This window comes from Aquarana catesbeiana, linkage group LG03, assembly GCF_042186555.1.
Source record: "Aquarana catesbeiana isolate 2022-GZ linkage group LG03, ASM4218655v1, whole genome shotgun sequence".
NCBI classification, from domain to species: Eukaryota; Metazoa; Chordata; class Amphibia; order Anura; family Ranidae; genus Aquarana; species Aquarana catesbeiana.
The window spans coordinates 468832481-468859107 of NC_133326.1; the positions used below are offsets into that span (position 1 = coordinate 468832481).

Sequence of the window (26627 nt, forward strand, 5' to 3'; positions counted from 1 at the left end):
GTATATTACTACAAGCCATACATCCCCTTTTTGGATAAACCTCCATGTGTTCGGTGAGCAGACAACATTTATCATCTTGATACCTTCAAGGCATACCTCCTAATTATGTATGTGTATATCTTGGTATCTCTTTTTTGAAACCTGTTCATTTGGTCATTATTCCTTGAATGTCTACCTCCTTTTTCACAAATGTTTGTGACTAATTATTTAAAGACGTATTAAAAATGGAAACATTATCTTGTGGGTGTGTCAACATCTCTTTGTTGATTAGGAACAAACCCATGCCAATTTCTATTTCACTCTGAAATAGAAATGAGCCTATGTGGCACAGATAGACCTGAAACAGGTCTATCAGCTTTGTTTACTTGGCATATGCCACTCGTGCCAATTTAGCCATTATAATGGTGCAAGAAGCTTTGTTAAAAGTTTTTTTTGGGAATCATATTTACCTAGGTGGATGCAGCATCGGTCCGATGCTTCATCTGTCCCCTGCCGGCACTGAGACTGAGAATTGAGTGATCAAACACCGCTGATTGCTCTGTTTTCATAGCTCCCTGAGCAGAGAGCCGGTGACTGCCAGTCACCGGCTCTCTGCTCTGCACTCACTGAAGCATTGGGCTGTGGAGGGGGCAGGAGCTGCCCAGCTCAGCCTCTCAGCAGCTCACTGAGAGGCTGAGCCGTGTGCTGGACCAGGTCCATGGTCCATATGGTCGTGATCTATCCCAAGCCTGGATCGGCTCTGTGACATCAGCAGACAGCGGGCTTCGGCCTGCTGTCTGCTGAAAACAGGTCACAGGAGTGCCGACCTAACTGCACTGCTGTGATCCACAGAGGTACAGCCAAACAAGCTTTGGATGTACTTCTCCTTTAATTCTCCCCAGTGAGTTTCTCTTCTGGATACATTACATTTCATATACCTTCCATTTTATAAATCTCCTACTCAAGCAGGCAGATAACTACAGATAATTAGAACTCTAGTTGGTGCTCCAGTTGAGAAAAGGTTTGCCTAAATAAAAGTACTCTATATATTTTCCATACATGGCCAATCTCTGTGGAAATAGAGTATCAGTGCTTACTACAGTGATTTTTCTCTTTCATAGGGACTGGCCATGTGTGGAATATGTATACCTACATTGGTCCAAGCTGGTTCATTGTAATGTAGCAACAGTGGACTACAGTTATATTATTGTACAGACCACCTTCATTATTCTTCATCTATTCTGATGTCCCTCTAGTGCTGGGCGCCAGTAACTGTGATCATATCTGTGAGCCAAGCCAGGAGGATGCTGGGACCGGTAGTCTTTTAGATCAGTTATTCTGTTATTGTGATATTACCCCCGGACTACACATCCCAGAGATCCCGCTGCAATGCGAACAAATCCCTGGGGGGGAAGGATAAAGAATCCAGCGGACCGCCCCGTGCTCTCTTCTCGTTGGGCCTTGCGGAGTGCACACCTCTCGGTGGCTGAGAGGGAGGGTTGCGGCCTACTACGCGGTGATTGAGTGATTCCAGCCTGGCCTGGGATAGCCCAACTCTACTTGCTGTCCGTCAGACGTCCACGCGGCACCTATTTACCAGACTGACACTACGACCGTCTGTATCTGGCAGCTGGTGGGTCATCGCCGTTCATCTTCCCGAAGGACGTCTCTTCCAGAATCATTGTTCACGGGGCATCAATGCGGTCCAGTCGGCGGTGAGAGGACAATCACCCATCGTTTGCACAGACACTTTATCCTTGGGAACACTTTACTGCATCACATAAGACGCTATACATAGACGCCTTTACCTCAAACCTCTCCAAGAAGTATTACTAGCCTGTCAAGCTAATCTGCTCATCATCATCTCACTGTACTCCATGTGGATATAATCGAATGAGCTCTGCGATGGAGAGTTTGAATTCCATATCTATATCCAGGAGATCCAAGGGAATCATTGCAAGGACTCTAATTAAATTGCCATGCCCCATTGGATGTATATATATATATATATATATATATATATATATATATATATATATATATATGTAGATGTAGATGTTTTTAATAACATGATAGTGAATAAAGGCCCAGCTCACCTTTTTAGGAATGCAATTTTTGTTGTACACTCGTGGGAACCAGGGAAGATCCCCAGGTGTTGATTGAATCAAAGAGTATTTGCGGACATTAAGGCTTCAACTCACCATGGGGCCATTGACGTGCAAATGTCCAACCTGCTTGTGTTGGGGATCAAAGGGAATTGTTCATTAACTCATAGACTCATTGGTACCAAGACTTTTAAAACCTAGCATGAACCTTTGGGAAGCTTCAAATGTGGCCAATCAGAATTGGAGGCAACTGTTAACCAATGAGCAGTAGACTTCAAATGTAGCCAATCAGAATTTGATACACCTCTGAACCAATGAATATGTTGCATCTGTTGATTGGTGGAAAATGCATATAAAAGAGGGAGAGAGCTAAAGGTTCTGTCTCTCTCTGTTCAGCCCCAGACCATCGAGGCGACATGATGTCCGTGTAAAGTATCCTTGTATCTCTCTCTGTAGTTTTTCCTAACCTTTTGTATCCTAGGAGTTGTCTTATAATATTGATAGTCTGTGTATGTCCAGTGTAATCTTATCTAAGGATGGCCTAAATTATCTCGGTAGTCTGACTACACTGTAACTGTAACATCACTTGAGATATATGATAAATTCTAATTATTCTAACTTTCTTTCCTGTGTAAATACATGTAATTGTTTATCTTTTTGCCTGGTTATCGTTCGTTTTTATTCGTATATAGGCAAAGGTTTAATCACTTATTTTTGTATCGTTAATCGTTTAAGTGAGGTATAAACATTTCCAAAACAGCTCCAACTGCCGATGAAGATTATCAGGCCTGCATCCTGGACATAGCAATCCTACAATCACCCTGCTGCCATCCCCTCATCAATCAACCAAAAGACAATAATCAGTCAGTTGCTTCGTTTTCTTGCTTTTATTTGTGGGATAAACTTGGAGAGATATTAGGGATGTATGAGATGCCCATAAAGATTTCAGAAGGATAGGTTATCATCTATGGCCTTGGCCTTGTTAATGGATTTCCCCTGTAGAGTCCTCACTGCAGACTATTGCCTCTTCTGGTATCTATCTGACTGAAAATTTACTACTCACGGCTTCCACTTAAACAAGATGAATCACTCTGAATAATTCCCCTGTATTCGACTGATGTGGTATTCCGGCTACAAACAGAGAGCCAAAGGCCTATACTGCCTATCTTCCATGGCTCAATGAACTAACTGCCCCACAGTCTCTGGAAGTTGTTGCAAACATGAACTTGGCACATAATAAACGACAGACTATTGCTCCAGCCCGTCCACTTCTATCCATACTGTTTTCCCTGGCCATACAGTATGCTACGCTACTCTCTCCAGTGCTTCTGCTTTTTCAACCTTACACTGACCTTCTCGTTTGTATCAAAGTCATGTGTTCCCCGTTCACAGAAATCCGATAAGCTGGTCTACTTCCGCCACTTTACTCCTACTTCCTCCACTTGATCCTCTTTACAGTCAAGCACTGTGTTCCCTGGTCACAGAAACCTGATGCACTCCGCAGAGATGAAGATCCTCAACTTTAACTCCTTCCCCGCGGCTCCTCCATCCCTCCTCCGCGCACACGGTACATTCCCGCATTGGGATGTCCGATATAGCACCTCAGCACGCCATGCCGTCTTTCCTGTGCTCTCCAACTCCTCCTTGGAAGCATGTGACCCCAGCTTATATGGGAGGCCTGCCCCCTGCCAACGCAAATTAATGATTGGTTAGAGCCTCCCACATGAGCTGCCTGCTACTCAGGTCTCAAGTCCAGCCTCCCTTCCAAAACAATTCCACTGAAAGCAGGAGAGGATCTCTGAGCCAGAGTGTAGGTGGCCACAACCCCCACTACACCAACACTCCCATTCCCAAATCAAAACAACCAGGCCTGGAATAGAAACGCAGGCCAGGCTAAATTTACCTGCCACTAGTCCTGCAACTAGAAAAATACTAATCTAGCACCTACCTAAAAGTAGAGGGTGCTACACTCACCCCCCCACTAAAATCACAACTGTTCTCAGTTGTAGGAAAAATAAATGGAAAAATACCTCCTTAAGTAAGGAGGAAAGGCATCTCATATCAATTTAGTTGGAAAGGGGAATGGGTAAAAGGAACAAACTTGGATGGGAATAACATAGTATAAAATTACAAGATGACACAGAACATTTGTACAAATTATACTTCCTGACTGCAGAGCCCTGCAACTATTAGGTACATACAAGCAGGGAGGAATACTCTGTTTACTACAGGTCTTCATCTGTTTCCAACGGTGGGGATAGACAGCCGTCACATCCCAGGGTTTCCTAAGAGAAGACATAAACCAAATACAAACTAACTAACAGAATGACTGAAAATGACACTTCACCAAACAGAGGGGGTTATGATCCTCTATTTGGTGACAGAACTGTAGAGCTGGTAGATTTTCAATCTACTGCTTATAGGTAAATTTAGTGGGTTATCTGTTTATACATAGTCAGATTTGCCTCTGTTCCAGCTTGGCTGAGTTGCATGTAATTTTGCACTGTGCCTGTGGGTGTCGTTGTCACCATGGGTCGGTGTTGGAAAGGCAACACGTTGAAGCGTATAAATGCTCCTCTGTCCCGGAGATAACTCGGTGGAGGTGGTCCTCCGAGTTGCATTCTGGGAGAGGGTATTTATGGGACAGACGCCATGTTTTAGGGTTTTTTTTCGTTCCACCTGCTGGCCCTCCTGGCCGACAGGTATGTGCTAGGAGTACTACCTCATGGTCCTCCGACCAGGAGGCCCACGTCGCTGCAGCGTGTGGGTGGGCCCAGAAGTCTGTCTGGGGCCTACCACGGCGGCAGAGGAATGGTCCTGGGCTGTCTGTCCTACGGGAACAAGCTGGACAACTGAGAAGATCCCAGGGGAGGACCCGTCACGGAAGGATCATGCAGAGTGCTGATCTGGAGAGGGGTCTGGTGACTCAGTTGGAGGACGCATTATAAAGTAATCCTACCGCATAGTACTGCCGGGTCAGCTTAAAGGTTCTAGTGCTGTGTGTGCTGTTCATCGTAAACCATTACATCCTGTGGCAGAGGATCGTACGGGTTTTGTTCCAATCAAGTCTGTGGCAGAGACTTTTGTTCATGCTGCGTACTGGCTGCTAGGTTAGTGAGAGAAACCTATCCAGGCGGGCAAAGATTCATCTCTAAAAAGAGAGTACATTCATCTACAAGCTTTCAATTCCTGATATTACACTAAAAAAAGGTATTTGAACTTCCCTGCAACTCTCCTTCTACCTCTTTCCTGCTACTTCCTTCAATTCATGTTTATTAAAGCATTGGAAAAGATACTCAAGTGCCTACATTGTCTGGTATTAAACTCAACGGGACCCTAGACCCGGTTCTGGTGAAATAGAGGTTACGAAGATGACGGTAACAGCCCGCTTTAAACCAGCAGCTCCAGCGAGAGTTATTGCTACAGAACAATAAAGGATCAAAGTGGCATGGGTTTCCCTGCCAGGATTGTCACCCCCTCAAAAGGAGTCTAAGAGACCTCCTGCAGGATGCAACCTGAACAGACATGCCAATGGTGAGACATAAATGCCCGTAGGCCAATATACTTTCTGTTTGGCTCCTAAACAGAAGTCTCTCTTTTTTTTTTTAGCAAATGAAGCAAAGGCAATGAACAGGGACAGCACACCCTAGTGTCCATGACTTGTCCTTGTCAGGCACCCTGAGTGGCAGCCCTGTAAAACAGGCAATGGGAAAGTCAACCCTAACCCAGCTGCCCTCTTGTAGTCAAACATGGGTAAACTTGAACACTTCTGTGGCTACCTCACCAGTAGTCCTGCTCACAGATAGTAATGTGGGTCCGGCAATCTCTTGCGACTGTCCCCTTCACCTCTTACAGAAATTGAGTAGCTCCAGGTATGCTGCCTAGCCTTGGAAACCAGAACTTTGTCTTTATAGATGGCCCTCCAGAGCTTCCACTCTCTGTGAATGTCTTTGAACCGGACCCAAACCTCACTTTCTTTCGTCTGCTGGGGTTTCAGGACATGAAGCTAGTCCCAAACTAAGTCATTCTTCCATTGTTCCGGAGAACTCTCAATTATCTCCATAATGTGGTTTGGAACATATGGGTAATCCAGGCCCCACTCTTGAACAACTCTCTTCTGTACATCCCTTTGGAAACGAGAAAGTCTTGGCAGTTCTTTGGGCCTTCCCCGCCCAGGCAGAACACAAGAGTCGGTGGCCTTGTTAACTCATTGCTGGTATTTTGACACTCTGGTAGGAAGAGCCTTTGACACAATACTGAAGGGGGGTACTGGGGGTAGTGGGGATCTTAATGGTCCCTCCGGTACTCTGACGGAAGTTCCCGCAGAGACGGAACTTTCCAAAACCCATGGCTCCTCATCACTAGATTCAACCTCTTCCGGGGATGACCATTCAAAGAGATTTTCAAGGGACCCATACTTCTCCAATAATTCAGGTGACCCCCAGTCCACAGCCCGGCCCTTGCTCACCCTGTCCGGCTCACCCGAGGAATCCCCCTCCGGTGACTGCGGCTCCTTCCGGACAGGCACAGCAAAGGACTTACTCCCGGCCAGCTCCTCAGGGGTTTCCTCCAGAGATTGCCCATTAACACTGACAACCTCTGGGTCCCTGGCCAGGCTACAGGCTTCCCCAATAGTTCCTACCTGGTCCTCCGGTATCTCCGATTCAGCCGAATCAGACCGGAGCTCCTTCACTGATGAAGCAGGTGACACACGACCCTCTCCGGCCCTCTGGGTCACCTGAACTTGCGGCAAAGTCCAGTTGTAAGACTGGTGGAGTAATATTGGATGTCCTGCAGTACCAGTCTCAGATGGGTTAACTGGATGCCACAATGTCCGCACCGGGCCCAAGCACTAACACCGACCGTAGGCTTCCGACATCCAGGACACAGCATGCACAATCTCTCCACACCTCCGATCACTCCCAGCGCCAGTCCTCCGGTGAGCTCTAACCGAATACCAGTGCCAATTAGGACCCGATCCTGCACTTCAGGTAACCACTGCATGGTGGGTGCGCTCTGAACATCCTCCACCATTTTCCTCCGCCTTGGGTGTGGCGCGTGGCATGCTGAACGCTGGTGATCTTCTTCTCCAGGGCGTGGCTCCACCCCCCACTTGTTGGTTCAGCGCGCGAGGAACTGCAGCTGTACATTTTCAAAGTGCCCCCCAGCGACACCTGGCGGCCGGCACTGTTGAATTGCAGGCTAACTTGGCAGCAGTCACCGATTACAAAGGAAAATGCCTCCATGTGATGTCCCAACTGTAAACCCCCTTGTGTCCTTGTTACTAAGGGCAACAGAGACATCCACAACCTCATTCCACATTTTCAGCTGTGTTAGCAGGATAATAAAGTTAAAGGCAAAACAGTGGGTAGTGTCTGCGCTGTACCCACGCCAGACACATTTGTAATTCAAAAGGCACAATGCTGCTGTGGTTGCCACGTATGACAGCACAATGATTACAGTCACTGAATTGCAGGATTTGTTACTTTTGTGAGAACAAGTCCGGTTTGGTTGTCATGGGTAACAACCTGTAGCACATCATTTTTTTTTTTTTTTTTTTATTGCATTTTCAAGACAAACAATACATATACAACTTAAAAACTAAAAAGAAAAAAAAAAAAAAACTGTGGTGCCTATATAAAGTATCCCACACATCACATGACAAGATATTATAATTTGTGTTATTTATCACATGATGAGTTAACCGATGGCTCGCTTCTTTTGTATCTATTTAGAGGTCACTTGAGATGTCAAGTCCTCTCTCCAATTGTAGCCAATAAGTTCTCACCACTCCCCCCCCGCAACCCCCATCATATTATTTGAAGACTCAACCAGCTGTTTCCACATCCTCTAACCATGTACGCCAGACTCTATCGTACTTCAGCGGGCACCCTCTATTGAAGTATGTGTCTTTATATAGAGGAAGGTTATTATTGACCAGACTTTTCCATTGTGTCAATGAAGGGGGAGTGGGCTTCTTCCATTGCATGGCAATTTTTTTCCGGGCATAGAATAGCAATAGCCCCACCAATGTGCGTTTTGCCATTGTTGGTACAAGTGTTTCAATTAACCCCAATAGACAGACTTCCATGGCATGTGGTAGTGTAGTTGATGCAACTCTATTTACCGTGTCGAGTACCTCACTCCAATATTGCTGAATTTTAGGGCAATGCCAGAAAATATGAGAGAAATCTCCTGGGGAGATTCCACATCTCCAGCACTCCGATGGACATGTAGGGTTCATTTTATGGAGTCTATGTGGAGTAAAGTACGCTCTATGCACTATTTTAAATTGGATCAGCCTATCCCGCATAGAAACTAAGGAGCGGAAAGGGAAATCCCAAACATCATCCCAATCATCATTGTCCAGCGAGGGTATATCAAGCTGCCAGCGAGACCAGAGCTTATCTAAAGATGGGAGAGACACATAGACCAAATGCTCATAAAGCTGTGAGGTAGGTTTCTCTGTACATTTAGTTCTAAGTGTCTTCTCCAGTCCTGACTGGACAACGATGCAGGAAGCGCGTGGAAACTGCGCAGAAAAAGCATGTGACAATTGGAGATAGCGAAATTGGTAATGATGAGGTATGTTATACATGGACGAAAGGTGGGAAAGGGGAGATAATGACATTTGTGACACTATGTGAGAGATAATTTTTATACCATATTTAGTCCATGCAAACGGGTCTGGAAGTTTGTAAATGTGTGGCAAAGTAGGGTTCAGCCAGATCGGGGTGTTAGGAGAGATCTCGGTTGGTTTGTATTTTTCTATATCTAGACCTGCCCGCCAAGCCCGCAGGGTGGTATGCATAGAGGGTGTCAAATGATATGGGGCTCGAGGGCCTCTGAATATCAGAAATTGCAAAGCTTCAAAAGAGCCCACTATCGTGGCCTCTAGGGCTGTGGAAGAGTTAGTTTTGTCAGGGTGCAGCCACCAGGCCACTGTCACCAGTTGGGTAGCCAGAAAATATTTGTAGCAATCAGGAAATGCCATACCACCCTGCGTTGTCGGCCGCATCAAAGTCGACAGCCGATATCTGGGTGGCGAGGAGCCCCAGATAAAGGATGAGAACAATTGATTCATTGTATTAAAAAAAGATTTAGGTATCCACTGAGGGGAGTGGCGGAACAAAAACGTGAATTTGGGGATAATTTTCATTTTAAGGAGATTTACTCGTCCCCAGACTGACAGAGGTAAATTACTCCACGTTTTAAGTTTTGTCTTAGTGTCCAAGAGTAAAGGGGTAAGGTTAAGCGAGATGAAATCTGATGCTTGTGTGGATATATGGACCCCCAGGTACTTGAAAGTTTCCACCCATTTTAGTGAACAGTCTGGGGAGGAAGTAGTTTTGGCCGCCTGGTCTATCGGAAAAAGTATGGACTTGGACCAGTTGACCTTTAGCCCGGTGACTCCTGCAAAGGTGTCTAACACATTCAGAACACCCTGTAAGGACGGGCCAGCATCATTGAGGAACAGAAGCATGTCATCCGCGTACAGGGCCAGCCTCTCCCCCAGCAAGCCAATACGAAGACCTTTAATATGCGGGGAGGTACGGAGCACCTCCGCCACTGGTTCAATAGCTAAGGCAAATAAAGCTGGAGAGAGAGGACAGCCCTGCCGGGTTCCTCTGGTGAGCCTAAAAGGGGCTGACAGTCCACCTCCCAGTCTCACCGATGAAGTGGGGCATTTGTACAATACCTGAAGCCATTGAATAAATAACAAGGGGAACCCCATTCTACGCAATGTTTCCCAAAGAAAAGGCCACTCTACGGTATCAAAAGCCTTTTCTATGTCAAGTGAGGCTATAGTTCTCGAACCCGTGTTGTGATGTTGGGCATGTATGTTGGTATGTAACCTTCTGAGGTTGACATCCGTGGATCTACGGGGCATAAAGCCAGTTTGATCCGAATCAATGACTGAAGGCAATAGGGGATATAGTCGTAGAGCAAGTAGTTTGGTCAAAATTTTAAAGTAGTTATTTAGCAATGCAATTGGCCGGTACGAGGCGCAGGAGGTTGGGTCTTTAGAGGGTTTGTGTATTAAAGTCAGATATGCAAGATACATGGAGTCGGGTAGTTTGCCATCCTTCAGGCATATATTATATAACTGGGCCAACAGGGGTGCCAGAAGGTCTCCATGCGACTTATAAAAGTCAATTGGAAGGCCATCCGGCCCCGGCGCCTTACCATTTGGGGAGGATTGGATGGCATTTAGAACTTCTAGGGCCGTAAACGGTCTAACTAGTGTCTCACGCTCCTGATCCGACAGCCAGCCCAGCGCCAAGGGATCTAACAGGTCCCGTAGCCGCACAGGCTGAAAGTCAGAGGGCAGGGTTGAGGTATATAACTTTTCGTAGAAAGCAGTAAACGTTTGTAATACCTCAGAGGGTGAAGTCACCATGTCTCCATCAGCAGTCTGCAGAGTGGAGACAAGCGTGAGTGGTTGGTCATTCTGCGCCAATAGGGCCAGCAGGCGACCATTTTTGTCACCCTGTTCAAAAGTTCTTTGTCTGCCCCTATGAGTTTCAAGTCGTGTAACCTCTGTCAAGTGAAGATTCAGTTCTCTCTGAGCTGCCATAAGTGAGTCAAAATGAGATGGTGTGGGGTCCGAGCTATAAGTAGAGGTATGATTTGTCACTGACTGTTGCAGTAGTTGGGTCTCCTTTAATTGTTTCTTTTTAATATGGGCAATAGATGAGATGTATTGTCCCCTCGTATATGCTTTAAACGCATCCCAAGTGATTTCAGGAGAGGAGGACCCAGTGTTCCGCTCCCAGAAATCAGTTAACAGGGGGGGTATACTCTCAGCTAGGTCCGGATGTGTGACCCAATGAGCCCCCAGTCTCCACAGTGCCGCACTCCGGGATGCAGGAGAGCGAAGCGTCACCACCAATGGGCTGTGATCAGACAGTCCACTTGGCAAATAAGATGCCTCAAGCACATCCGCCAACAATGGGGGATTAGAAAAGGCCAGGTCTATACGTGATGCAGTTTTGTGGGATGCTGAGAAACACGAATAGGCTCTGGTTGTAGGGTGCTTCCACCTCCAAATCTCTTCTAGGGCTACTGCCTGAGCCCAACCAGAGAGATCTGTGCAATGATGCTTTGGTGGGGCAGGTCTATCTAGATCCGGGGACATGATAGCATTAAAGTCTCCCATAATTAAAATCTTCCCAGGGCAAAAGGGGGCAATCTTTTCCATAACCGCGTATAGTATTACAGGTGAGAAAGGCGGAGGGATATACATATTGATGACAATATACCTGTGAGACCAAAGTGTAAATACAACAATAACGAATTTACCCTGTGGGTCCGTGCTCACCTCTTCAATCACACAGGGGAAGTTCTTGTGTATAAGAATCGACACCCCTCTTGCATACGTAGAGTATGTGGCATGTATAGCCCTCTGTATCCACGGTTTTTTCAATGTCAGGATTTTGCTGCCCATTAGATGGGTCTCTTGAAGAAGAATGAGTTGGGGGGAGTGGGACTTTAGGTACTGGAAAAGGAGAGCTCGCTTGAATTTTGATCCAAGGCCCCTGACATTCCAGGAGAGGACCGTAAAGGAATCAGCACGGGGATTAGCCATCTACATTAAAAGGTGAGAACCAACTAGGATAAATGGGAGAGTGAACCATGAACAGCAAAATCCTTGACACAGCACACCATGTAGTAGCAGCATTTAGATTTATCCAATATTGTGCACCAAAAGAGAAAAAAAGAAAAGAAACCTTTAGAACATTTTTAAACAAACCCAAGCACAATGTGCTTTTCCTACTATGCCCCATCTCTCTTCCGAAACGAGGGAGAAGGATGGGGATAGTTTTACCCCTAAACCAAAAAACCTTGTAGCTGTAGTGGCAACCTAAAACTCAGTGCACTACACTATCATGTCAGTCCAGAAACCCTTTGAACTTGACTCGTGTGGTCACGTCCTGGACCAGGGTGAGGGGGGTCGCCGTAACTGGCAAATGTCCTCGTCTGAACCTGAGCGAGGGGGATCAGGAACGGATCATCGTTTAGGAGTCAATGACAAAAAGTCTGCATGGTATTTACTGGAGCTCCTCGGACAGGAGGAACTAGTTTCAGTTCCATCAGATGTATAGTAGCAGGTGAGGATGATGACGTGGTGCCGCAGTGCAGAAAGATGCGGTAGCCGATAATGAATTGTGCTGGGAGTCAACATGGGGTAGAAGGAGGGTCATTACAGGAATTTGCAATACTTATCTGAACTCAGCAGATCGTATATTCAACACCGGTCTAATTTTCATTATGACACTAACGGGTGTCTAACCATGCCGCTGCGGCCTCAGGGGTATCGAAGAAGCGGGTGTTGTCGCCATCCGTGATCCTCAATCTGCTGGGGTATAGAAGGCCAAAACGTATTCCCTTCTCTCGGAGTCGACGTCTTACATCTGTAAAAGATTTGCGGCGCTGCTGCACCTCTTGAGAGAAATCAGGAAAGAAAGATAGCCTGGTGTTCTCATATTTGATTTCAGGCATGGTTCGGGCCGCCGCCAAGATGCGGTCTCGATCACGGTAGTTCAGCAAGCGTAACAGGAAGGGACATGGAGGGGCCCCCGGTCTTGGAGGAAGTGGCGGAACCCTGTGAGCTCTTTCCACTACAAAAGTGGGCGACAAATCCCCCAGATTAAACAGGGTGGATAATAACTGCTCGGTGAATTCAGCTGGCTTGGAACCCTCCGCTCTCTCCGGCAGACCAAGGATGCGGATATTGTTGCGCCGGAGGCGGTTCTCGGTGTCTATGGCTCGTTCTTGGAGCGCCTTCACTTGGAGCTGTAGGGCCCTCACCTCTCTGGAATCCGACCGGACCACAACCTCCACCGTGGAGACTCTGTCCTCCACCTCAGCGATACGGGATCGGAATTTATCCATGTCTTGGCGGATTAGACTGACATCTACAGTTAGGAAGTCTATTTTGGCAGTTAGGGTTTCTTTACATGCCGTAATGGCCGCCAGGATCTCTGCTCCCGTGGGGGACTCCGCAGCCCCTGACTCCGCCACTGATTTCGCGTTCGCCGCCGGCAAGCGCCTGGTCACTGACGGAGCGGTATGAGAAGCCTTTTTTTTTTAATGTGAGTAACGGGTGTTAGGAGGGCCCATCCGCAGTGTGTTCTGCTCTGGATAAGGGCTGTGTGGTTGGTGAGAGGCAGCAGGCAGGCACCAGAGCACAGTGGGCAGGGTAGAGGATGCACAGGGTCAGGGCCTACAGGGCATAAGTTCTGCGAGGATGGCAATTTGGGGAAGGCAGCACAGCACCAATGGGACACAGTACCTGTAGGTGGGGGATGCCTCAAGCACCATAGGCCTGGAAGATGGTAGCAGGCCTCAGATCCGGTCCATGTAGGAGTCTCCTGCGGCCTCGGGGTCTCCACACCGATCGACAGCCTCCCGGGGACCCCCGCCGCAGATGCGGATGTAGCGGCCGCCTCCCGCTCCGCCGATCGCAGTAATCGAGCCCGGGGATGCTGGAGGCTCTGTAGGCCTCAAAACGGCAGCCGGCCGCGGCGCCCGGGAACAGCACAGGCCAGTCCTCCGGCGGTCATCCGGCCCTCCTCCCACCTCAGACACCTCCAGGGGGATCGCCGCCGCTGATGCCGGTGGAGCAGCCGTCCGTCTCTCCTCTGATCACGGCACTGAGCTCGGGGATGTTAGAGGCCTATGCTGGCCTCAAGATGGCGGCCGGCTGCTGCTGTGTGGAGGCGGTCCCGGCCCATACACGCTCACTTGGCTGGCTGAGCTCCACAATTTTTCCAAGGGCTGGTGCAGAGGATGTCCGAGGGTAGCAGGGAGAAATTTGAAGGCACAACAGGCTAGTTAGATTACAGGATGGTGGTGGATTAGATCAGGATCGCGGAGCTCCTCAGTAACGCGTCCTGTTCTTTCTACATCCGGACACGCCCCCAGCACATCATTTTTAAAGCAAACACATAGTCCCTTCCTCTCGGTGCATTCCAGCGATCAACGGTTGCTAGGGGCGACGGCCAGCAGGTTAGCTGTGAAGGCAGATCTCGGTGGGACCTCCAAAATGTAGCGATACCCCCGTATGGGCTGCGGGTGTGGTTGTAGCAATCCGCCAATCACCCTGCTGCCATCCCCTCATCAATCACCCAAAAGACAATAATCAGTCAGTTGCTCCGTTTTCTTGCTTTTATTTGTGGAATAAACTTGGAGAGATATTAGGGATGTATGAGATGCCCATAAAGATTTCAGAAGAATAGGTTATCATCTATGGCCTTGGCCTTGTTAATGGATTTCCCCTGCAGAGTCCTCACTGCAGACTATTGCCTCTTCTGTTATCTATCTGACCGAAGATTTACTACTCACGGCTTCCAGTTAAACAAGGTGTATCACTCTGAATAATTCCCCTGTATTCGACTGATGTGGTATTCCGGCTATAAAACAGAGAGCCAAAGGCCTATACCGCCTATCTTCCATGGCTCAATGAACTAACCGCCCCACAGTCTCTGGAAGTTGTTGCAAACATGAACTACTCTCTCCAGTAATTCTGCTTCTTCAACCTTACACTGACCATCTCCTTTGTATCAAAGTCCTCTGTTCCCCGGTCACAGAAATCCGTTAAGCTGGTCTACTTCCGCCGCTTTGCTCCTACTTCCTCCACCTGATCCTCTTTACAGTCAGGCACTGTGTTCCCCGGTCACAGAAACCTGATCCACTCCGCAGAGATGAAGATCCTCAACTTTAACTCCTTCCCCGTGGCTCCTCCATTCCTCCTCTGCGCACACGGTACATCCCCGCATGAGGATGTCCGGTATAGCACCTCAGCACGCCATGCTGTCCTTCCTGTGCTCTCCAACTCCTCCTTGGAAGCATGTGACCCCAGCTTATATGGGAGGCCTGCCCCCGCCAATGCAAATTAATGATTGATCAGAGCCCCCCACATGACATGAGCTGCCTGCCACTCAGGTCTCAAGTCCAGCCTCCCTTCAAAAACAATTCCACTGAAAGCAGGAGATTATCTTTGAGCCAGAGTGTAGGTGGCCACACCCCCCACTACACCAACACTCCCATTCCCAAATCAAAACAACCAGGCCTGGAATAGAAACACAGGCCTGGCTAAATTTACCTGCCACTAGTCCTGCAACTAGAAAAATACTAATCTAGCACCTACCTAAAAGTAGTGGGTGCTACACTTACAATATACTCTTTGTCTTCTACTTCAGTAAAAGCTGAGATAACATAAATATATTTGCTTTGTGTGAAGTGTCATTTAACCGCTTGCTGCCCGCGTAACGTCATATGACTTTGCAGACTTTGAGCGGTGATATCTGAATAGTGCCTGCAGCTACAGGCATCATTCAGATATCGTCTTTTAGAGCCGGCGATTCCCTTCACCTTAAGAATGCCAGCCGCTTGATCATTCTCATGGGGGTGAGAGGGGACATCCCCTCCCTCCTGCCGCCCTCCGGTGCTTTTCCGGGCTCGCCCCTGAAGGGATCCGCTGCCCCAGGCGCTTACCATAGAGATGGTCCCTGGAGTCTCTATGATCGTTTGGAGGCCAGGTGAGATGTTATGACATCACGCCCGGCCCCTGCATTCGAAAAAATGGCACAGCCTCTGCTGCGAGGCCGAGATCTATTTTTTTATTTCAGGATTCCCAGCCTAGAGGTGAGGACTTATTGACCCCATATCTCACTGTAAAGAGGACCTGTCATCCTTTTTCCTATTACAAGGGATGTTTACATTCCTTGTAATAGGAATAAAAGTGATAAACAAACAAAAATGTAAAAAGAAAGTATCAAAATAGAAAACTAAAAGTAAAATTAACAATAAAAAAATAATAATAATTTAAAGCTCCACTGCTTGCTCACAGAAGCGAATGCATACATAAGCCGCGCCCACATATGTAAACGGCATTCAAACCACACATGTGAGGTATCGCTGTGAACGTTAGAGCAAGAGCAATAATTCTAGCACTAGACCTCCTCTGTAACTCAAAACATGTAACCTATAAAAAAAATTAAAGCGTCGCCTATGGGGATTAAGTACCCAAGTTTTGCACCATTCCACAAGTGTGCACAATTTTGAAGCGTGACATGTTAGGTATCTGTTTACACAGAGTAACATCATCTTTCACATTATACAAAAAATTGGGCTAACTTTACTGTTTTTTGGCTCTCCCGCGGTGTCAGGTATTGTTATATGAGAACACCGAGAGCTGATGTCCCGCCTCCTGGTATTATAATTGACAGCGCACTGTGCCAATACCGGAGGTAGGTGGACATCAGCGATCGTTGTTCTGATATACTATACCTGACACAGCGGGACATCCCTGCTGTGTCATACAACTGATTTCTAATAATAATCCCCGCTGTGCACGGAGATAACAATAGTGGGTGGGCGGCGGCGGGGGGGGGGGGCGGAGTGGAGGGGTGGATTGCTGGCAGGGAGGAGGAGGAGGGAGGAGAGAGAAGGAGAACACCTCCATGGATGGCACAAACCGGGGGCTGTGAGACTCCCCCTGCCCACAACAACATGTCTGCTTCCTCCCTGCTCTTTCAGAGGACTACAACAGGGTGTGTCAGACTGCTGGCTGAGCTTAGGAGAGGGATAGCAGCCAATGGCCTTACAAACAGGAAGTCAGCAGGCAATAACGGTTTTTCAGCAAGTTCAGCAGCCTATTACAGAGGAACTACAGAGCTCAGAAGATCATGGATGGCAAAGTTGGAGAAGGTAGAAGATCAGCAACAAAGACATGAAAAAAAAAATTTGGCTGGGGTTCTGCTTTAACCACTTCCGGACCGCCGCACGCCAATATAAGTCCTAACTTTGAAGAGAAATATCGTTGTTATGGCAGCAGCTAGCTGCCATAACCCCGGTATCCTCTTCTTTGGTGGGCGGTCTGGCTTCTGATAAAAGTGGTCTCTGCGGCGGATTCGCCGCGAGATCACTTTTATCGGCGGCGGGAGAAGGACCCCGCCGCCGCTTACTAGAGCCGTCGGTAGCGGTGGAGGCGATTGGATCCTTCTTGGTGTTAGGTATGAAGACGAGTGAGGGGAAGAAACATCACTTCCACCCATAGCTCTTAAAGGGCCATTTAAAAAAAAAAAAAATTTTAAATGACAACATTTCACACTTTTTGTAGCTGCTGACTTTTAATAAACTAAAAAATGTGTGGAACTCCGCTTTAAGAGGTCCTGTCATGTTTTTTTTTCTATTACAAGGAATGTTTACATTTTTACATATTTTTTAATAAAAAATAAAAGGTAAAATAAATAAGATTAAACGCGCCCTGTCCCACCGAGCTCGCGTGCAGAAGTGAACGCATACGTGAACAGCGCCATTCCCCTATTAGAACACATTGTATCATGTGGATTTCACTTCGGTGTTTCCAGTTTGCTTGGGGGGGCTGCAGTTCCTTGTTAATACTGATCCTAAGCACGGAATATTCGATTTCTAGCATACGTGGGTAGCGCCTGCATATGAAAGTGAGGTATCATTGCGATCAGTAGAGCGAGAGCAATAATTCTAGCCCTAGACCTCTGTAATGCAAAACATGCAATCTGTAGATTTTTTTTAAACGTCGCTTATGGAGATTTTTAAGGGTAAAAGTTTGTCGCCATTCCACGAGCCGGTGCAGTTTTGAAGTGTGACATGTTGGGTAACAATTTACTCGGCATAACATTATCTTTCACAATATAAACAAAAATTGGGCTAACTTTGCTGTTGTCTTATTTTTTTAATTAAAAAAGTGTATTTTTTCCAAAAAAAAGTGTGCTTGTAAGATTGTAAGACCGCTGCGCAAATATGGTGTGACAGAAAGTATTGCAACGACCGCCATTTTATTCTCTAGGGTGTTAGGAAAAAAAAAAATATATATATATATATATTTCTAAGTAATTTTTTAGCAAAAAAAAAAATGTTTTTAACTTGCAAACAACAAATCTCAAAAAGAGGCTCGGTCCTTAAGAGGTTAATAGAGCCCCAGTGTGCATGAAGCCTTATGGGGGGGGGCTAAAGGATTGTAGATAAAAGGTTTATCTTCAACGTCTGTCTGCAATGTGTATGTCAGTATACAGGTTGTCTGTTTTTCAGTGCAAATCTTGCAACAGTTTTTATATAAAAACATTCAAACGCTCAAAATCATCTTCCCCTTCTAATGACATGTAGGAATGGGCAGGCATTTCACATCATGAACACTAGAGCTCCCACGTAGTTAGCAATTTGTCTGCTGTTGAAATGCCATTTTATAGTAGCCAGTCTCTTAGGCTACAATGCCTTACAGTCTACAAAAAAATGGCCGCTACCGTTAACTTTTTCTGGACAGTGTTAGGATCTTGTTACAGATCGTAACAAGGCATAAACCTAGGAAGCATATGTGTGAAGGTATGTCTGAATATCCTGACTTCATGAATAAGGAAGAACAGATCTAGCAGTGCTGGTGAGGGGGAACTAAGAGAAAACGATTATTTAGCAGATAGTAGCTAAGGAGTTACATAGCAATTGTCAAATGCATTTCTGTTGTGATATACAGATTGATTGTAATAAAACTGCATAGTGCTTTGGAGAGGCACTTTATACGCTAATGACCTAATTACATATATACAGTGTGTTAATTGACGTTGCATTAGGGCATTCCATTAAAATGAAAGGGCTTCCGATGCACCAAAACATCTAAAAAAATCAGACGTCATCAAATGTTTGCCGCAATGCACTATATGTTACCATGCAGTTGTGTGTGTTGTCTTAGTACATTGGGGTGCTGTTCAGGATGAATGGTGCCACAATGCATAGATTTCCACCGATCAGCCATAACTTTATGACTATACCATTATACCACTTTATGACTATGACCACAGTAAAGATGCCAGTGCCAGAAAGCCAAAAGCTGGTGAGAAACACTGGATCCCTGGATAGGTAAGTGTCCTGTTATTGAAAGTCAGCAGCTACAAGATTTGTAGCTGCTGACCTTTGATTTTTTTTTTTTTTTTTCAGAATGGAGAACCCTTTAAAGTGAATAACATTGATTATCTTGTTACAATAGCATCTGAAAGTTGGTGGGATATATTAGGCAGCAAGTAAACATGTTGTCCCTGAAGTTGTGGGCATTTTACTTTGTTGTGCGTGGGGCTGTGTAGCCGCAAACCGGTCAGGGTGCCTGTGCTGATCCATGTCTATAGCCAAATGTGCCTACAATGGGCACGTGAGCATCAGAACTGGACCATGGAGCAATGGAAGAACACAGGTGGTAATATTAATAAGCAGCTCTTCCTCAGTCACAAAATAAATATAAAAATATAAGCAAATTCAATAATAACAGATAGCTCAGAAAAATTGTAGTGCTCCAATGATAGTGTCCATAAGCACAAGCTTGTACTCCAAAAAGTCCATATGGTGCCAAACAGACTCTGTGCTCAGTGCTTCAAGTGCTGTACTGTTACAAAACAGTATAGTGATGCCATGTGCCCCATGTAAGTATCAAACTCACCAGAGACTAATGACTCGGGTTATAATCGGATCAAAACACGCTCATTTAAACATAGGATGCCACAGCATTGTATCAGAACAAGGACCATAACTAACCAGTAAGGATGAGCTCAGGCGTGTTCGCAAACAGCACATGCAGAACCCGCCAGGAAGTCAGCACTGCGGATCGCTTATCACAGGCAGTGAGATATTTCCCGATCTCTGCAGCCGCACATCAGGACAATGTCTCACTGCTTGTGATTAGCGCTCCGCAGTGCCGACTTCCTGGCGGGTTCTGCATGTGCTGTTTGCGAACACGCCTGAGCTCATCCTTACGCTCCAGGAATGTAACTCTCCACCTCAGGCTCTGTGCCCATAATACAGCTCAGACATGGGAACTGCACTCGTGACAAGCAAGAGTCCCAGTGGTAGGAGTGACACCAAAATCTTCAAGTTATGGCATCCTTTGTTTAAATTCTTTATTCAATCCCTCTCTTGTAAAAAAAAAAAAAAAAAAAAAAAAAATTCTTTATTCAAAGTGTATGTTCACCGTTACAGAAAATCTGTAAGGTGGACTTACACTGGACCCCCTCCCCATCACCCCCAGGGGGACCCGGGGGCATGGGGTCCAGTGTAAGTTCACCTTACAGATTTTCTGTAAAGGTGAAATTTCCCTTTAAGGTATGTGTTCGAACATAATAGTATGGCATGAAATCCATTAATATCAAAGAATCAATGGATATCAACGAATTAACAGACAAGGTTCCAGTACAGCAATATAAGGTATTCCGTAAACTTTGGGCAGTAGCCTCTACAACAAGTATATCCTGTTTTATAACCTGTAGTGTGGTGGAAGACTAATAGAGAGATTTATTTGTCGTGAACATACCGGGAGAAAAAAAAAGGAAAAACACTAACTAGCAGGTACCGAACCACTGTGAGGTAGGGAGCAAAACATGGACGATGCACAAAATATGGCTCTCAGCCCCAATCCTCACAGCAACAGCACCTAATGATCAATGCATACCGAAAGGACGACTCCCTAGGTAGGAGGAAAGAAGTAAGAGAGAAGGAAGGGTGAAGAGCTTTGGCGGGGTCCACGGCATGAGACGTCAAAATCCCATAAAGGGAGCTGCTTAAAGTGATTGTAAAGGCAGAAGGTTTTTTTTTTATCTTAATGCATTCTATGCATTAAGATAAAAAGCCTTCTTTGTGCATCAGTCCCCTAATACTTACCTGAGCCCCATCTTGATCCGGCGATGTTGTAGTAGTCTATTGGCTGAGACAGCAGCGTGGTGCCATTGGTTCCCGCTGTTGTCACTCAAAGTCAGTCAGCCAATGAGGAGAGACAGGGGGTTGGGCCGTGCCACGGCTCCGTGTCTGAATGGACACCGGGAGCTGTGGCTTGGCTCAGGTGCCCCCATAGCAAGCTGCTTGCTGTGGGGGCACTCAGCAGGAGGGAGGGGCCAGGAGCACCGAATAGGGACCCGAGAAGAGGAGGATCTGGGCTGCTACTTGCAAAACAACTGCACAGAGCAGGTAAGTACAAACATATTTGTTATTTTTAACTAAAAAAATAAAAAGAAGACTTTACAATCAATGTCACAATGTCAAGTATTCATCTGAAAACCGGAATATGTCCTAGTATAGCCAGCATGTGTTGTGTTCCTGCGTCCTGGTGGATGGATCATAGGTGGAGATTGCTGTTTCCACATGCTGGGGGTTGCATGCCCTAGCTGCATTCAGGAGATGTTTCAGCAGGGATTTACGGTATCGCTTACTGGACGTTGGGGTCAAGTTTAGGAGCACTTCTGACAAATTATCATCAAGGGAAACACGTCTGTAAGATTGTAAACAATCTGCAGGACCTGTTGCCAGAATGAGGCCAGCTTCGGACAGTCCCAGAAGAGTAGTGTGCCAGTCTGGGTACCACATCTCCAGCGTAACAGGCTATGTCCCGGAAATATTGATGCTAGTACTGAGGCATCCTATGTTTAAGTTAGTGTGTTTTGACCCGATTTATAGCCTAAGGTCATTACTTTCTGGTAAGCACTGAGCACGGAGTCTGTTTGGAACCATATGGACTTTATGGAGCACAAGATTGTGTTTATGGACACTAACATTGGATCATCTGTTATTAAAGTGGAGGGCCACCCTGAAAAAAAAATTTTCACCAAAAATCCTAAAAAAAACATTTGAAAAAAAAATTTTTTTAAACTTGCCTGAACCCTTGTTGCTAGGCGGTCTTCCTAATCTGCCTCTTCCTATTCCGCGGCGTGTTCTGCTCCTAGCTGAGCGGCCCCGTTGCCTTCTGGGAACTGTGTGTGTTCCCAGAAAACCACGGGGCCATTCACAGATCGCCGCGCCGCTCGCGGGTGCGCAGTAGGAAACTGGCAGTGAAGCCGCAAGGCTCCACTACCTATTTCCCTTACTTAGGATGGCGGTGCCAGGACCCGAGAGCCGAGGGACAGGTAAGTGTACTTATTTAAAGTCAGCAGCTACAGTTACAATTTTTTTCAGGGACGGAATCCCGCTTTAATGAATTTGTATATATGTCAAATTTTGTTTTATTTTGGTCACGGTTTGGGGCTGAGGAAGCGCTGCTCATTATTCTTATCACATGTAATTTATTTGTGTGCACGTTTTAGGGAGTGCCAGTTATTACCTAGGCACTGGTTCAGTTCTGTACACTTCATATCGAGGTAGTTATTTTTTTACCAGCAGCCATGGACATTTTTAAGTTCAATGCAAGAAAGTGGCCTGGTCTGATGATTCACATTTTCTTTTACTTCATGCTGAAGCCTGGGTACGTGTATGTCACTTACCTAGGGAAGAAGGCATGTTGGCCGTGTGATGCTTTTGGGAAACCTTGAATCCTGCCATTCATGTGGCTGTTACATAGTCAAGGACCATCTAGTTCAACCAAAAAAAAAAAAACATCATACAATCCATATACACAATTGATCCAGAGGAAGGAGAAAAACCCCAGCAAAGCATGCTCTAATTTGCTATAGCAGGGGGAAAAAATTCCTTCCTGATCCCCCGAGAGGCAATCGGATTTTCCCTGGATCAGTTTTACCTATAAATGTTAGTACCCAGTTATATTATGTACAGTTAGGAAATAAACCAGGCGTTCTTTAAAGCAATCTACTGAGTTGGTCAGAACCACCTCTGGAGGGAGTCTATTCCACATTTTCACAGCTCTTACTGTGAAGAAACCTTTCCATATTTGGAGATGAAATCTTTTTTCATCTAGATGTAAAGAGTGCCCCCTTGTCCTCTGTGGTGACCTTAAAGTGAATAACTCAACACCAAGTTCACTATATGGACCACTTATGTATTTGTACATGTTGATCTTCTCCCCCTCATATCATATGTTACTTTGATACACACCACCTAACTAAACATTGTTACTGACCAAGTACACCTCTTCATGGAAATCATATTCCCAGATGGCAGTGACCATTTTCAGCAGGATAATGTGCCCTGTCACACTGCAAAAATGGTTCAAGAATAGTTTTAAAAACACAACAAGTGGTTTAAAGTGGAGTTCTAGCCGAAAGTGGAACTTCCGCTTTAAGCACTCTTCATCCCCTGACATGCCACATTTGGCATGTCATTGTTTTGGAGGGGGAGTGGGTACTTAGTTTAGAGTGGGACTTCGTTCTTCCTGCGCTTGGCTGCCTATGCAACTTGTCCTCTCCCCCTAGGTGGCCCCTCCCTGCCAGCAATCTTCTGGGACACGTGACAGGTCCCAGAATGCCTGGCCACTAGAAGAGTGTAGCGCGACTCGCGCATGCGCCGTGCGTGCCCGACCGTGAAGCCAAAAGCTGTCACCGCCGGGTGCCCACAGTGGCTATGATGGCGCCGGCGGAGAGGAGGGGGTGAGGAGCTAGGCTCCGGACAACCGCATCACTGGACGATGGGACAGGTGAGTGTCTGTTTATTAAAGGTCAGCAGCTACACTTTTTTAGCTGCTGACTTTTAATAAACTAAAAAATGTGTGGAACTCCGCTTTAAGGTGCTGACTTGGCCTCCGAATTCTTCAGATCTCAATCCAATCGAGCATCTGTGGGATGTGCTGGAAAAAGCAAGTCTGATCCATGGAGGCCCCACCTCGCAATTTACAGGGCTTAAAGGATCTGCTACTGATGGCTTGGTGCCAGATACCACAGCATACCTTCAGAGATGTGCCGTCTGTACCTTGATGAATCAGGGATATTTTGGTGGCAAAAGGACCTACTCAGTATTAGATGGGTGCTCATAAAGTTATGGCTGATGTACATTGGCCCAAAGAGATGAAATATTTGTTTGTACTGGGAAATGTTCACCATGTCTATGAGCATCTTCTGTACACTCTGCACTCTGGTCAGTCATTCACAAAGAAATTATTTGGCTGTTTTTTGTATCTTCATATATCAGAGCAACTGAATTTGCATCTCTTATTTGTTTGTTTTTAACCCTCACTTTCAGCCCTTTTTTTCACACATACAAAAATATGCAAGTTTAGACAAGTTTATATATTTTTTCTTAAAGCTGAGAACCTAACAAAAAGGCTTCACATGGCCAATTTGTGGCTCCATGGGCATGCAAAAAGCCCATAAGTAATCATTGTATTACCCCCCCCCCCCCCCACCTTCACATTAGCACTGAAGGAGACATTCTTCCTTCAACACTGACAGTGTTGATGGGGGACACAAGTGATTTTTTTTACTTCCAACTGCTGTGGAAAATCGAACAGTCTATGAATGAATTAAACGAACAAGATGTGCTTTAACTGCAGACTTTCAACTTTAATTTGAGGGTATTTACATCCAAATCAGGTGAACGGTGTAGGAATTACAACAGTTTGTATATGTGCCTCCCACTTTTTAAGGGACCAAAAGTAATGGGACAGATTAACAATCATCCATCAAACTTTCACTTTTTAATACTTGGTTGCAAATCCTTTGCAGTCAATTACAGCCTGAAGTCTGGAACGCATAGACATCACCAGACACTGGGTTTCATCCCTGGTGATGCTCTACCAGGCCTCTACTGCAACTGTCTTCAGTTCCTGCTTGTTCTTGAGGCATTTTCCCTTCAGTTTTGTCTTCAGCAAGTGAAATGCATGCCCAATCAGATTCAGGTCAGGTGATTGACTTGGCCATTGCATAACATTCCACTTCTTTTCCCTTAAAAAACTCTTTGGTTGCTTTCGCAGTATGCTTCGGGTCATTGTCCATCTGCACTGTGAAGCGCTGTCCAATGAGTAATGAGTCTGAAGCATTTTGCTGAATATGAGCAGATAATATTGCCCGAAACACTTCAGAATTCATCCTGCTGCTTTTGTCAGCAATCACATCATCAATAAATACAAGAGAACCAGTTCCATTGGCAGCCGTATATGCCCACCACGCTTCTTTGATGAGGTGGTATGCTTTGGATCATGAGCAGTTCCTTTCCTTCTCCATACTCTTCTCTTCCCATCACTCTGGTACAAGTTGATCTTGGTCTCATCTGTCCATAGGATGTTGTTCCCAAACTGTGAAGGCTTTTTTAGATGTTGTTTGGCAAACTCTAATCTGGCCTTCCTGTTTATGAGGCTGAGCAATGGTTAACATCTTGTGGTGAACCCTCTGTATTCACTCTGGTGAAGTCTTCTCTTGATTTTTTGACTTTGACACACATACTCTACCTCCTGGAGAGTGTTCTTGATCTGGCCAACTGTTGTGAAGGGTGTTTTCTTCACCAGGTAAAAAATTCTTTGGTCATCCACCACAGTTGTTTTCTGTGGTCTTCCGGGTCTTTTGGTATTGCTGAGCTCACCGGTGCGTTCTTTCTTTTTAAGGATGTTCCAAACAGTTGATTTGGCCACACCTAATGTTTTTGCTATCTCTCTGATGGGTTTGTTTTGTTTTTTCAGCCTAATGATGGCTTGCTTCACTGATAGTGACAGCTCTTTGGATCTCATATTGAGAGTTGACAGCAACAGATTCCAAATGCAAATAGCACACTTGAAATGAACTCTGGACTTTTTATCTGCTCCTTGTAAATGAGATAATGAGGGAATAACACACACCTGGCCATGTAACAGCTGAGCAGCCAATTGTCCCATTACTTTTGGTACCTTAAAAAGTGGGAGGCACATATACAAACTGTTGTAATTCCTACACCGTTCACCTGATTTGGATGTAAATACCCTCAAATTAAAGCTGAAAGTCTGCAGTTAAAGCACATCTTGTTGGTTTCATTTCAAATCCATTGTGGTGGTGTATAGAGCCAAAAAGATTAGAATTGTGTTGATGTCCCAATATTTATGGACCTGACTGTACAGCATTACAAGGTAAGATTATTTAGCAGTTTGATAATGTATGTACTACCCAATCACTTTATATTGTACATGGCCAGCTTTACACTGATATGTTGCATGTTGTTTTTATTTTCTATACAGGAAAGAATGTTTGCGGGATTATTTATGTGAGACTCTTATGATAAAAGATGTGGCACAGAAGAAAGCTTGGCAAAAAATCACACCTGGGATTGGAAGAATTAAGGGTACAGCGAAGAGAACGAGAAGCAGGTAACTGGCATAGCATCAGCGCGTCCTGTGACCGATGTGTCCTTAGGACCCAGGTAAAGGGCCAGTCACAGCATCCCTTTACCATGTGATCAATCCTATCACAGCTGATCAGTGTACACAGACTTGACGGTTATCGGTGGTGTTCTCCTAACGCGCTGTGACAGTGTGAGGAGAAGAGAGCCGGTAACCGGCGATTCTCACGGAGGACACCTACACTGATAATCAGCGCACTCCCATAAGTGCCAATCAGCGCAGCATCATCAGTGCACATCAGTGAAGGAGAAAATTACTTACACTAAATTACCAAAAGTATTGGGATGCTTGCCTTTTGGGCATGCTCAGTAGGGAACTGACTGTGAAGCCGAAAGGCTTCCCTGCCGGTTTCCCTTACCACGAATTACGGAGGCAGCAGCCGAGAGCCGACCAGAAAATCGGCTGGGGTGCCGAATTAAGTGTCATAATATTAAAAGTCTGCAGCTATAGTATATGTAGCTGCTGACTTTACATTTTTTGGGGGGGGGGGAGTTGGGGGT

At 45.9% G+C, this 26627-nt stretch overlaps 1 protein-coding gene across 2 annotated transcripts in view; it reads left to right on the forward strand.

The window, feature by feature from the left end:
* Positions 1–18320: 18320 nt before the first annotated feature.
* Positions 18321–26627, forward strand: part of TMCO6 (transmembrane and coiled-coil domains 6) — a 79570-nt gene continuing 71263 nt past the window's right edge. Inside the window, exons 1-2 of one of the 2 annotated variants that reach the window (XM_073620872.1) lie at positions 18321–18452; positions 25966–26094. In XM_073620872.1, the coding sequence (XP_073476973.1) occupies positions 26013–26094 (82 nt within the window). In that variant the 5' untranslated portion in view covers positions 18321–18452; positions 25966–26012. Of the gene's footprint in view, positions 18508–25965; positions 26095–26627 lie in introns of both variants that reach the window. The other variant, XM_073620873.1, reaches the window with a different exon arrangement.